General features: G+C 38.2%; 1 protein-coding gene across 1 annotated transcript in view; it reads right to left on the bottom strand.

The window, feature by feature from the left end:
• NCOA6 (nuclear receptor coactivator 6) overlaps positions 1 to 13,097 on the bottom strand; it is a 48,568-nt gene that overhangs the window by 23,751 nt on the left and 11,720 nt on the right. Inside the window, exons 2-8 of the mRNA XM_081324550.1 lie at positions 12,172 to 12,302; positions 10,367 to 10,502; positions 9,691 to 9,973; positions 8,559 to 8,714; positions 7,604 to 7,726; positions 6,367 to 6,495; positions 2,814 to 3,644 (exon numbers count right to left, since the gene is read on the bottom strand). Coding sequence (XP_081180676.1) covers positions 2,814 to 3,644; positions 6,367 to 6,495; positions 7,604 to 7,726; positions 8,559 to 8,714; positions 9,691 to 9,925 — 1,474 coding nt within the window. The 5' untranslated portion in view covers positions 9,926 to 9,973; positions 10,367 to 10,502; positions 12,172 to 12,302. The remainder of the gene's footprint in view (positions 1 to 2,813; positions 3,645 to 6,366; positions 6,496 to 7,603; positions 7,727 to 8,558; positions 8,715 to 9,690; positions 9,974 to 10,366; positions 10,503 to 12,171; positions 12,303 to 13,097) is intronic.

The raw sequence follows: 13,097 nt of genomic DNA, 5'->3' as shown, positions 1-13,097 counted from the left end.
AGCTAAAACTCAAATACTTTGGCCACCTACTGAGAAGGAAGGACTCACTGGAGAAGAGCCTAATGCTGGGAAAGATTGAGGGCAATAGAAGAAGGGGACGACAGAAAATGAGGTGGCTGGATCGAGTCACTGAAGCAGTAGGCGTGAGCTTAAATGGACTCCAGAAGATGGTGGAGGACAGGAAGGCCTGGAGGAACGTTGTCCATAGGGTCGCGATGGGTCAGACACGACTTTGCAGCTAACAACAACAGTATTACACAACATGTGTCAACGCTGCTAACATCAAATGTTATTGCTTGACAAGAGATGAAGAAGTAGCCATTTGAAAAGCCCATACGTCCGGAAATTTGACAACATGTTTGAAGAGGCTGGAATGATGGAAAATAAAGAAATTCTTCTAAAAGATCTCTAAACACAGAAGGGGTTTCAGTCTCAAGTATAGAAAATATTCCCTACTTACAACAATACTAGAAGATAATTAAACCAGCACACTCTAATTGGAAAGTGACAAGAATTGATGAAAGAATCAGACATGATTCTAATTAAATTATGTCAGCAAAGCACACAGTGGTCAACAGTTTGGAAGAATTCAAACTACATTCCAATTCCAAAAAAAGGAGACTTAGCAGTGTATCTAAATTATCATACAACATTCCAAATGTCACATGCCAGCAAAATAATGCCTAAAATCATCCAAAACAAGTCAGAGCCCTAAATGGAAAAGGAGATGCCAGATATTCAAGCTGGCTTTAAAAAAGACCAAGGAACATCTGATGTTATTACTGAGGCACAGTAGATAATTGAAAAAACCCAAAGAATATAAAAAAGAAGTCAGTATATACTTCATTACAGAAAGCCTTTTGTGTCAATCAGGTCAAGCTGTGGAATATACATAACAGATGGCTATGAAGAAAATCTATCTACGTGGCCAGTAAAAGTTGACACCAACTTGATGGCACACAATCAAGAAGTAGTTAAGGAAGACTAGTTTTTTTCTCAAAATAATTTACTTTAAAGCAGCAAAGATCCACATTCACCAGATACTCTTTTCTTTTCTAGAGTTCTAAAAAAATGCATATAAAGTCCATTGTGAAATGCAAATGAGAAAAATTGGACGCATGTATGTAGATATTAATTATGCAACAGGTTGTTTTACAGGAAATTAATTTTAATAAGTATTTAATTCAATTAATATTAATTTATATGATTAATGAAATTTTTGTCCTAATCCTGCATCTTTTTTGGCACAGGTTCTGATTATTATGCATAGTGCATACAGACGCACACACACACCTATACAGTATTGTGCAAATGTAGGCAGTTGTGCAAAAATGCTGTAAATTAAGAATGTTTTCAGAAATAGAAGTATTATAGTTTATTTTTGTCAATTAACAAAATGGAAAGTAAATGAACACAAGTGAAATCCAAAACAAATCAATATTTGGTGTGACCAGCCTTTCTCTTCAAAACAATATCAATTCTTCTACGTACACTTGCAGAAGTTTTGAAGGAATCCAGCAAGGTTCCAAACATCTTGGAGGACTAACCACAGATCTTCTGTGGATGTAGGTTGCCTCAGATCCTTCTGTCTCTTCATACAATACCCAACAGACTTGATGTTGAGATCAGGGCTCTGCAGGGGCCAAACCATCGGTTCCAGGCCTTCTTGTTCTTTATGCTAAAGATAGTTCATAATGACATTGGATGTATGCTTGGGCCAGCGTCTTGCTGCAGAATAAATTTGGAGCCAATCACACGCCTTCCTGATGGTATGGCATGATGGATAAGTATCTGTCTTTATTTCTCAGCATTAAACACACTGTTGACCAAATCTCCAAGTCCATTTGCAGAAATGCAGCACCAAACATGCAAGGAACCTTCACCGTGCTTCACTGTTACCTGCAGGCACTCATTATTGTACCGCTCTCAAGCAGACCCAAGCACCTCCTGCCATTTTTCTACACCCCAATTCCTATGTTTTCATGCATAGTTGAGTCACTTGTTGAGCCTTGTCTTCACATCAGAAGTATGGCTTTTGGTCTTCTTCCATGAAGACCACTTCTGGCCAGACTTCTCTGGACAGTAGATAGGTGTACCTGGGTCGCACTGGTTTCTGCCACTTGTGCTGATAGCACTCCTAGATATCTTCTGATGTCGAAAGGAGGTAAGCATGATGTAAGTACCAAATATTGATTTGATTTGGATTTCTCTTCTGTTCATTTATATCCCATCCTGCTAATTAATCAACTATTAATACTTCTATTTCTAAAAGGATTCTTAATTTTAGCCCAACTGCCTAACACTGGATAGGTGGGATTATATTATATATATCTTCTTTTCCTCAAACACAGATGCACATTAGTTGTGAGAAAAAAAATGTCCAGCACTGCTTTCAGCTGGAATTGGCAACTCTTCAGTTGATAAGGCATGGAAATTAGACACTGCATAGTATTCAGCAGTTTGTGTCTTTTCAGGGGTTTGTGTCTTTACAGGATTTATATGGCCTCATATAATGGGTCTAGGTGGTTCACAACACTCCATAAAACCATGGTTAAAAACAGAAGTACCCTTTTTCCCAAGCACAAGACTAAACATCTGCGCAGCTCAATCACAATTCATGTAATTTTTCTTTGGGGTAAAGATCATTTTAAATCCATCATTTATCTGTTGTGCAGATGCAAAACAACTTCTACAGGTATACTTCTGGCATTTATTATCTCATATATAATGCTTTATGATGATTCAGATGAAGTTACAACATATCAATTTACTATAAAAATACACAAACATTTTTCCTAAATATGATAACTTACCACCAAGCCCAGGATGCAGACCCTGTGGACCCTGGTTTTGCTGCTGCATCACCATGAAATTAGAAGGTACATTTCCCTGCTGTACCATAGGGTTACGGCCAGGAGAATTTACAGATTGTTGGAATCCCTGGGGGAGAGTATTAGCTTGGGGGGCCCTTGGTCCCATCTGCTGTTGTGCTTGATTAACTGTTGGTGAAGAGGCAGGAGAACCCTGCTGAAAAGATGAGGGAGAGGATGCAGGAGACTTGCTGGACAGGTGGGACTGTTGTAGTGGAGTAGGAACCCGTGAGGGTCCTCCCTGAAGACTCTTCATTTGAGGAGCAGTAAATTGAGCAGAGTTGTTCATTTGAGAAAAGTTTGGATGTGCTTGAGAAGCTTGTTGGCTTCCAAATGGATATGGGGGCGGAGGGTGAGCAGGTGTTTGTACTGTTGCTAATGAGGGTCTGGTTTGGATTTGCTGCTGCATTTGCCCAGGCAAAGGGGTCTTTTTCCAACCCTGGTTAACTGTCAATGCACCTATTGTTCCTTGGGATGGAGGAAGTTGAGCTGTTCCAGAAGGTACCTGGTTCCAACCAGGAGGAGGAACTGGAACTGGAGCTGGGGTTGTAAATGAAGGTCGAATGCCCTGTTGTTGTTGTGGAGGAGGAGGGCGTGGATGCAGTTGTTGCTGTGGCTGAATCTGCTGCTGAGCTTGCATCTGCTGAAAATTGCCTGGATTTATTTGCCTATTAACAGGAACTGACTGTACAGAATGGAGCTGAGGCATCACAGAGCCAGATGGATGATTCTGCTGTTGGACAGTGAGGCTTGATAAAAGTGGATCTGCTGTATCTATGAAAATAAAAATAAAAAAGGAAATTCATTGGTAACTAGCTCCATACAAGTAGCAGCAGAACAAACATATGTCCCAATGATTATTCAGAGGAACAAGCACAGTCCATCTTCTTTTATATAAATTGCCTTTTTAGTAGCATTCTTCAGTAATTTTTCACTCAAATTTTATGGTATCAGAGGTTAACAATGATATAAAATGTATAAATATTTGAAAATTCAAAAGCTAATGCTCACTCTACTCAAAAAAGGTTTCTTCCAAATTCTTGGACCCATCATTTCTAGCAATGTTATCTAGAGCAGGGCTTTTCAACCGGTGGTATGCGTACCACTGGTGGTACGCGAGCACCTGGCTGGTGGTACGCGGCATTGCCTTCCTCACACCTGCCTCCTCCCCCCCCCTGCTCCTTACCAGCTCACTTGCTGCCGGAAAACATGCTGCTTGCCGGCAGCCTGCAGGCGAAGAGCGCAGGCTCAGAGTGAGGCCCCACCCTCCCCTTGGACTCATTGTCAGCAACCTTCCCCCAGAAGCAAGCCTGAGCCTGAAGGGGACAGAGACATCCTCGTCAGGTAGGTGTTCATTTTCTTTTCCTCCTCCCTCTCCTCTTGCTGATGTTCTTTATGGAGGGGAAAGCAAAGCGGCAATGAGTCCCCAGGACTCATCCCGCAACAGCAGGTGGGAATCAAGGCCCACATTTTTTTTCCTGATCTGCGCCAAGGTAGGCGAAGCCATCAGAATGTGGAGGGAAAAATGTGCCCGCCTGACTCCCTCCCCCCTCCACTGTTGGTGACTCTGTACAGCTGGCCCCGACCTCCGCCAACTCGAGTCCGTCAGCGGAGGTCAGGGCCGGTGGTACAGTCGTCAGCTGATCAGCGGCCCTGTGTATGCGTCCTCTCGGGCCCATGGGAGCTCTGGTGACTCCGTAAGGCCGGCCCCGACCTTCACAAGTGGAAATCGATGGAGACTGCCAGGAGCACAAGATCGGCGTTTCTCAGCCCGCGCTGATCTCGCGCTCCTGACAGTCTCCCTCTCTTTGTTTCAGCTTGCTTTCTGTTGATCAGCATGTGGTGAGAAACGCCGATTCCCTCTGCTGCGCCGTCCCAATTGCTTTCCTTGCAGCAAGTATTTACTGGCCTCACTTAGCAACCTCAAGCTCCCAGAGAAGGGAGGGAGGGAGGAAGGAAGGGGAGGAGGGAGGGGGAGATAGGAGGGGACAAAGAAGGTAAGAAAGGAAGGAAATAAGGACAATGGGAGAGAGGGAGGGAAGAAGGGCACCCACCCCAGTCCCACCCCCTCCACCAGAAACCCATGGATTCCCCCCGCACACACACACAGGCACCCTGTAACCTGAGGGAGGGAGGGAGGGAGGGACAATGGAAGGGAGGAAGGGAAGGAGGAAGGGACAAAGGAGATAAGAAAGGAAGGAAAGAAGGAAGGGACAATGAGAGAGAGGGAGGGATGGAGGGCACTCACCCCAGTCCCACCTCCCTCCACCAGAGACCCATGGATTCCCCCCACACAGGCACCCTGCAACCTGAGTGATCAGCTGCCCCCACCCGCCATTGACTTCGCTTGTCAAAAAGTTGCAAACAGTGATCACATGACTCTGGGACACTGACCGTTGTAAGTATGAATCAGTTGCCAAGCATCCGAATGTAAATCACATGACCCTGAGGATGCTGCAACAGTCATAAGTGTGAAAAATGGTCATAAGTAACTTTTTTCAGTGACATCGTAACTTAAAACAGTCACTAAGCGAAATGTTGTAAGTCGAGGACTACCTGTACTTTATCAGTTTTTTCCTTTTTTTTTTTGGTCACGTTTTTGACACCTTGCTGGGCGACTGGTGGTACTCGGAGAGTGCCTTATCCTAAAAGTGGTACAATGGGTGAAAAGGTTGAAAAGCCCTGATCTAGAGATGACAGCAAATGTAGAACACTGCATTTGGGAAGAACATAAGAACAGCCAAGACCAAGATCAATTTTAGTCCAAATTTTGTTTTTCACAATAGCCAGATACTCTGGGGTGCTCCCAAATAGCACGGAGAGACACATTTCTTTTACTTTTACCCCATTGCAACTAATAATTGAAGGCATATTACCTTCAACTCAGAAGTTAAAAGTCTAAAAATTAATGGTCTTCATAGACATATCTTCTATTAATCTATCCTAAGATTGCTGTATGTAGAAATCTTTCCTTTGTCCATTCCAATCAATTCATTCTATAACCTCTGATCAATGTTTTGACACAGGAAGAAATGTTTCTTTTCTCCATGCATGCATGATTTTACATCTTGATCATATCCCCCCTTTCTCAAGCTAAGAATCTCTGATGTTCTTTTTTAGAGAATGTGTGTGAGCTTTCTGATTACTGAGTTTTCTACTTCTGTACTTTTTCTAACTTAGTGGAAGATCAGTTTAGAGGGCAACTTGGTTCCAGAATGGAATTTTGCTCAGGAAATGAGCTTTTCTTCCATCCATTCCACCCAATCTACCATGGCATTTCTGAATATCAAGCAGTAGTTTGAATAGCATGAGGTTGTTGTAATGGGATAACACAGTTGGAAAAATTCATTGGGGCTCTATTGCTCAAACAAAATTGCTTCTCTATACATGCAAAATAGTTCTAAATTAATGCAAACAGGAAAACGATTTTTTTCCCATGGAGATATTCACCAATATGGAAAACAGTAGCATTTAGAATTTGCAAGGGTTAAATTACCTGACTGAGATGCTGGATGAGGTGTTCTGGGTTGTAGTTCTGTGGTAGCTGTATTTGTCATCACAGAGGATGCTACACTCCCACTCTGTTGCATCATCACAGATGCAGGATTATTTATTCGAATTAAACCTAGAAATGTGAACATATTTTTATTATATACTACATTAAAATATCAAATTATAAACATCTTAAAAAACAGCACTTAAATGTTTAGTTACTGAAATACAGTTTAAACTCATTCCTTACTGGATCTAAATATGTATGTCCAACCTTTTGGCTTGCCTGGGCCGCACGAGTGGAGAGGAATTGTCTTGGGCCACATATAAGATATACAATATATAATAGTTAATGTATATAAATTACATCATGGTAAAATTAATAATCTTGTGATGTTGCATTCCTAGCGGTGCAATACCACATGCGGTCCGTGAGTTGGACATGTCTGATTGAAGTAAACAAAAAACAGAAAAAGAACACCCAAGCAGTTTAACAATTATATGTATTTGTTAGACCATACACAGGAAAATACTGTATACCACAAACATAAATACCACATTCTACTATTAGTGCACGATTTTCCTGTTTTCTAGTATATTTCAGCTTAATTGCTGAATGTCAACAAAGAAAAAGAAAGCCCATATCTCTTTCATTCATAATGTAGTAACTGGATTTTTGCCAGCAATGATACTGCATACATCTTCACCTATGTAATGAACTATGAATATTCTTCATTTACTATGAACATAATTATGAAATATTTGCATTATCAACATTATATGTGCTTGTTCCTAAAACCTACCAGTGGTCCATATGTTTCCTAATGTAATTAAGACCTATAGGATTTAAACATTTGAAAGGACATCTCTCTCTCTCTCCTATAATTTTTTTATGAAGGGATCTTTTTCTGTATTTCTTTTAAAGAAGCTAAAATCCAGATTTTTTACTTCTTCCTTATACTTTCTTCTGCAATCAAGCCGTGCTTTATTACAGAAATAAACTTGCATCAGTTTATTTATATCAAATGCTTATTTCACAGTTGACATCCATATCTGACTTATCCAGTCAGTTGACATCGTCTTTGAGCCCCAGAGGATGACACATATTACACCTTTTCTCTTCAAACTTTACTTGCTACTGGGCCTTCCATATCGAGCAGAAATAGTCTGGAGTTGTAAAATAAGCTATGGTATTTGCAAATTTCCTGGAATATTATCTAAATTTTAAAAACTAAACTTGCCTTGACTTCCTGGCATAGGAAATCCTGTCTCCATCCGTACTGGGTTGCCTTGTCCAACAGGCCCATTAATCCTTAAATCCTGACTTTTGTTTTGAGTTAATGATAAATTGATGGCACCTTCACCTAGGAGCAATAGAGAATATAAATGTGGCTTGTGGCAGGAAGTTTAAAAAGCAACTTTTTTAGAAGTTCAAAAGTCTTATACGCAAGTTAAAAGAATATGAATTTGAAACAATTAGCTAGAGAAATTCACTTTAGGTCTGTAATCAATTCTTTCAACTGTTACGTGCAGATATTCTACTGCAGAGGCAAACTTCCTAGAGATGCTTCTCCATTCAAATAATTGAAGGGAAAACATCATTTTTTCTTTCTTTCAGTAATGAATTGGTCTGCCCAATAATTCATGTATCACACAAGCAGGGCAAATTGTATACAAATTTCATCCTATTAACAATGGCATTGTTGCTAAAAGCTATATATAAGTTCTATGCATGCATAATTGGATCTTTAAGCACTGATACTCTTGTCACTTCTAAAAATAATTGCTAAAAGTTTATTCCCAGAGCTACTCAAATGATGACTGAGATGGGAAAGGATATATAGCATAGGGAGAGAGAGCTGTCACAGAAAGCAAGGTTACTACAGCATTACATTTCCTATTCCTGTTCTCAAGACAGTTTAATGATTCATGTTCATTTTACCTGTTAGGTGATTTCTCCCAAAAATGACATGGAGCTGTCCTGTCATGTTTCATAGCTAGCATTCACATTAATCACATTAGTAACAAAGATGTGGCTAAAGAAATGAACTTGGGAGAGTGTAGCTGATCCCAAAAGATTATTTAGTCCTAGTGTTTTGATCAAATTATTAAAAAGCTAATAAAAGGCATTAAAAAATAAAATTAGCTGCATTACTTTATATGGCTCAAACCCAGCCACAAAGTAGTTGCAATTACCTTCGATTTGAACAGACAGAATTCCCAAGTCACGAAGTTGTTGGTTGTTGTTCTGGGCTAGCATTCGTAGCCTCTCAGCTGCTTCACGAGGAATATTAAAAGTAACACGTACACTGTTCCAGGGCTCTACTTTCTTCAGTTTTAACTTGGTAGATTCTTGTTACAGAATAAAAAAGATAACAGACTAGAAGAATTGCAACCCAATACACATGAGATTAGAAGTTGGTAAGCTTTATTCACTTTTGTTCATTGATACCAAGGCAGATATTTTTATATATAAAAATGATTATTAACAAGAGGCTAAGAAACTATCTCAGCAACTCCAGGCTAGTTTATAAAAGGAACCATTCAACTAAACATAAAATTACTGTAGTTAACTCTCAAACTAAGGCTAGCTGCCATCTTCATAAGAACCTACCTTTATCATCAGAAAAAAAAGCTTTGGTAGAACCAGTTTCAATAACTTGTTCTATTTGAAGTGCAAAAATTACGGAAGTTCGACTCCAAGATTTGGTGTCAACAAAGTATTAGTTTATATAAATAAATAAATCATTCATAAATGATTTTTGAATGTGCCAGTGTTTCCTCCAAAACAAAAACAGCTTGAGTTTTCTTAATAAAATGAATCTATTTGGAGGCAGAAATACTGATTGCTTAACATGGTTGTTATTATACAAGATCCTACATTTAGATGGATTTTGTGTATACTTCAAATATAACATATATTATTTGTTTCAAATAAAAAAGCAATTAAAAATGAAGCAGCTGCAAAAACCTGTTTCACTTGACAGAGAATGAAGTAAGAAAAATCATTAATGAAACATTATCTGTTTTCAGGTCTAAAAAAGAGAAAACCTCAAAAATAATTGATGCCTCCCATAGCAAATAAAATGTGTAGTTGCTTTTCACAGCAGTAAACACACAGGCTGTGTTTAACAAAGTATTTTTTTAAAAAAGGAGAATAGTAACTATACTACTGATCTTCCCAATGGTTACAATATAGTATTGTTTTACCAAAAAAATATTCCAATGAAGTCTAATTTTCTAGAGCAACCTGAACTCTCTCTATATATATTACTTTTACATATAAAAAGCCAATATAAAAATTGAAATTATAAAAAAAGTGAAGTACCCATGCGTAAAAGGCCAGGAACATTGTCCAAAATGACTCCCAATTTCTGCTTGAAGTCATTGTCATCTATATTGCCCTTAAAAGCTACAAAGATTGTAGAATCATCAGAAGGGCTGTTAGGTTTTATATCATCTTCTTTCTGTACAGAATCAAGATCCACTTTCAATTCCTCCATGACTGAGGAGCACGATAAACTGTAATTATCTTTTAAATTGGATATGTCACCCCAAACCATGATAATATAAGATCCTGCACTGGAAATTAATCAGGTACTAAGGCGAATCTATGAAAAAAAAAGAAATATATTGTTTAACATATATAGAAATGTGTGTTATTTTGGTTAATATTTAGTTTTTCCATGTTTAAATATAAGGAATTATTTTATTCATATTATTTATCTATAAGTTAAGACTGCAATTAAAAAGTTCTCCAAATTAATTATTCATTTCCTGGTGCTGACTTTGCAAAAGTAGCTTTATCCAATCACTGTATAGCATGCAAATCATTAAATACATAGAAAAAGGATTTGCAAAAACGTTTTAAATTTCAGTGCAAAACAGCTCTTTTGATTGCAACCCCCTGGCCCCTGTAATATTAAAGTGAAGTATTTTTATTAATCAGAGAGATGAATATTTATAGTAATATTAAATATGTTAATTGGGAAAAAATCACCTACCAGGAGATCTTGCATCAGAAGCTTGATGAGAACTTAAAGAGGTCCATAACATTTGAGCCATAGCAGCATATAGGTTGCTGATTTGCTACAACATACTATGGGAATCCAATCTTCTTTGTTCTTTACCGGGGCAAACCTATAAATATATCCCATTAAAATTATCTTCTCAATTCTGAATTAATGTAATTCCCAGTAAAACACATGCATAACTTTTCTAAAGATTTTATTGTTAAACCAAATAGAGAATTAAAGAAATGTTTCTAGAAGAAGCATACATGTCAGTTCCTAAATTATATTTGAATTAAAGTTTAATTGATAAACTATTTCTAGACACTTCCTTGAATCTCCAAGTGCAGAGAAAATTCTCTTGGTATGGGATGAAACTCCAGGAAGCAAAGATTATTAAACTAGCAAAGATTTCTTGATTTGAAGTTAAGACCTGAGAAATGTTGAATGGCAACAAAAGAGAATACATGTAGCTCAGGGTTGAACAGTGGAGTCGTAGGTGCTCTCTGAGCTTGGTTGTTTGCTTGCAGATAACTCATTTCCCAACTAGGTAACATCATCAGTGCACTGTTGAATTTGAATAGCCTCAGGCAGACTAATTTTAATGATTCACACTGGATTTCACAAAGTTGACAATATCAGCACCACTAATTTAGGATAGGTTTAAGTAATCTATGACTTTTTAGATATTATTTCCAGCCTGCATCACAACTTGCCTGTACTAAAGGGAACTGGATTGTAATTTAGCAATGTCAGGAAGATACAGGATCCCTACTTCTGACTTAGATGAATAAAACAGCCGTTATTCCTATTCTTTGTTTTTGGTGCATGCTTTTAGAAGCTCCATTTTCATTAAAGAAAGATTTGACAGAAACAAAAAGGTGTTTTAAAAAAGTTAACCTTAATCATTTTCTGATAATAAAAGCTATATTTCCCAATTCCCATTCTAAGAAGATTCTCTATCCCCACTATACATATTTTTATAAACAGATTATACACTATAATCTATGGGTTGGTAGAATAAATTTCTAAATCTATTGTTATATTTCAGGATGATTTATAGTTTGACAAAGATTTCTATCTTTAAATTGTTTAATAATAGTAAAAAAGGCATTGCTCTTCCCAAAACATATTAGAGATTTGTATGCATGTTATATAAAATAATGAGTTCTCTAATATGATAGGATGGTGAAATCTATTTTATTCTGAGGTTTGGGACCAAGCTTTATTAATTTAAAAGCTACCCTTTTGCATGAAGCTTTAATTAATGCATTTTAGGTTTTATAAAACCTATAAACTTAAAGCTCTGTTCCATTGTGTAAGAAAAATCCTAAACTTCATCACTTTCTTAGGCCAGTGACAGTTCAGGTCTCCCACTTTGACATTAATAATGACTAACTTCAAATGTAATCTTATCTAAAGTACTCAGGAGCAAGTTTCACTCACATTTATGGTACTTATTCTAGGTGAGCTAGGTATACATAAATCTCTTCTAAATTGTAATTTCAAGATTAATGAATGCACTGTACAAAGTTAGGCAGTCCAAATATATGTTAACATTATGTCAGCATCTTGAATCATTGCAATAACTTCATTAATAAAGAATATTGGTATACAATACAATAAAACCTCACATTGTAGCGGTTTGCTATTTGCTTAATATTATTAAATTTTAATATTTGTTAAACTGTTGCTTTTTTAAAACTCTTGTAGACTTCCTAGAGTAACTTTGGGAGATGGGAAGCCATATAAATTGTTTAAATAAAATAAACTAATTTTCTTTACATGAGGTTAGATACCTGTTAGTCATAAATCCACAATCATCTTAAATTGAGTAGCCATCACATTATCCACAAAACCACTCAGCATAGTTGAGAGCTGGATTAGATTCTGGATGAGGTCCTGTTATTCTTCTTGGATAAGAACAGACCTTTATGACCAAGAAAAGGAAACAATTAATTCCCCACAAACCTCTTTAAAAACAAAAAATAGTAAACCAAATGATTAATAGGCTGTTTCTTACAGGTTATCACATTATAGTTATTATATTAGTTACAGGTAGTTCTTGACTTATGACAGCAATTCTAGAATTTCCATTGTTAAGCGATGCAGTAAAGCAGTCCCAAGGGGACGCGGTGGCTCAGTGGGTCAGGACGCTGAGCTTGTCAATCAGAAGGTCAGCAGTTTGGCGGGTCGAATCCCGAGTGCTGCGTAGCAGAGTGAGCGCCTGTTACTCGTCCCAGCTTCTGCCAACCTAGCAGTTCGAAAGCCGTAAAAATGCAAGTAGAAAAATAGGGACCACTATGGTGGGAAGGTAACAGTGTTCCGTGTGCCTTTGGCGTCTAATCATGCCGGCCACATGACCACGGAGACGTCCTCGGACAAGCGCTGGCTCTTCGGCTTTGAAACGCAGATGAGCACCGGCCCCTAGAGTCGGAAACGACTAGCACGCATGTGCGGGGGAACCTTTACCTTTAAAGCAGTCCCAAGTGTTGTTGTGAACTGAATCCCATGATTGTTAGGTGAAACAAATTGCAAGTCCCCGGCCTGCAGGCAGCTAAGTAGCTGCTGCTGGGTGGGACAGGGAACGAGAGGGTTTGCAAGGGTACAAGGGAGGGACAGCCTGTGCAAGAGGCACAAGAAAGGTGCATGAGGGGCATGGAATGAAGGCATGAGGAAGGGTTGAGGAGGATGCATAAGATAATAATAATAATAATAATAATAA

Source organism: Vipera berus (genome assembly GCF_964194415.1).
Source record: "Vipera berus genome assembly, chromosome: 3".
Taxonomy (NCBI): domain Eukaryota; kingdom Metazoa; phylum Chordata; class Lepidosauria; order Squamata; family Viperidae; genus Vipera; species Vipera berus.
Note: the sequence above shows the minus strand (reverse complement) of the source record. Positions and strands in the feature narration are given on the sequence as shown.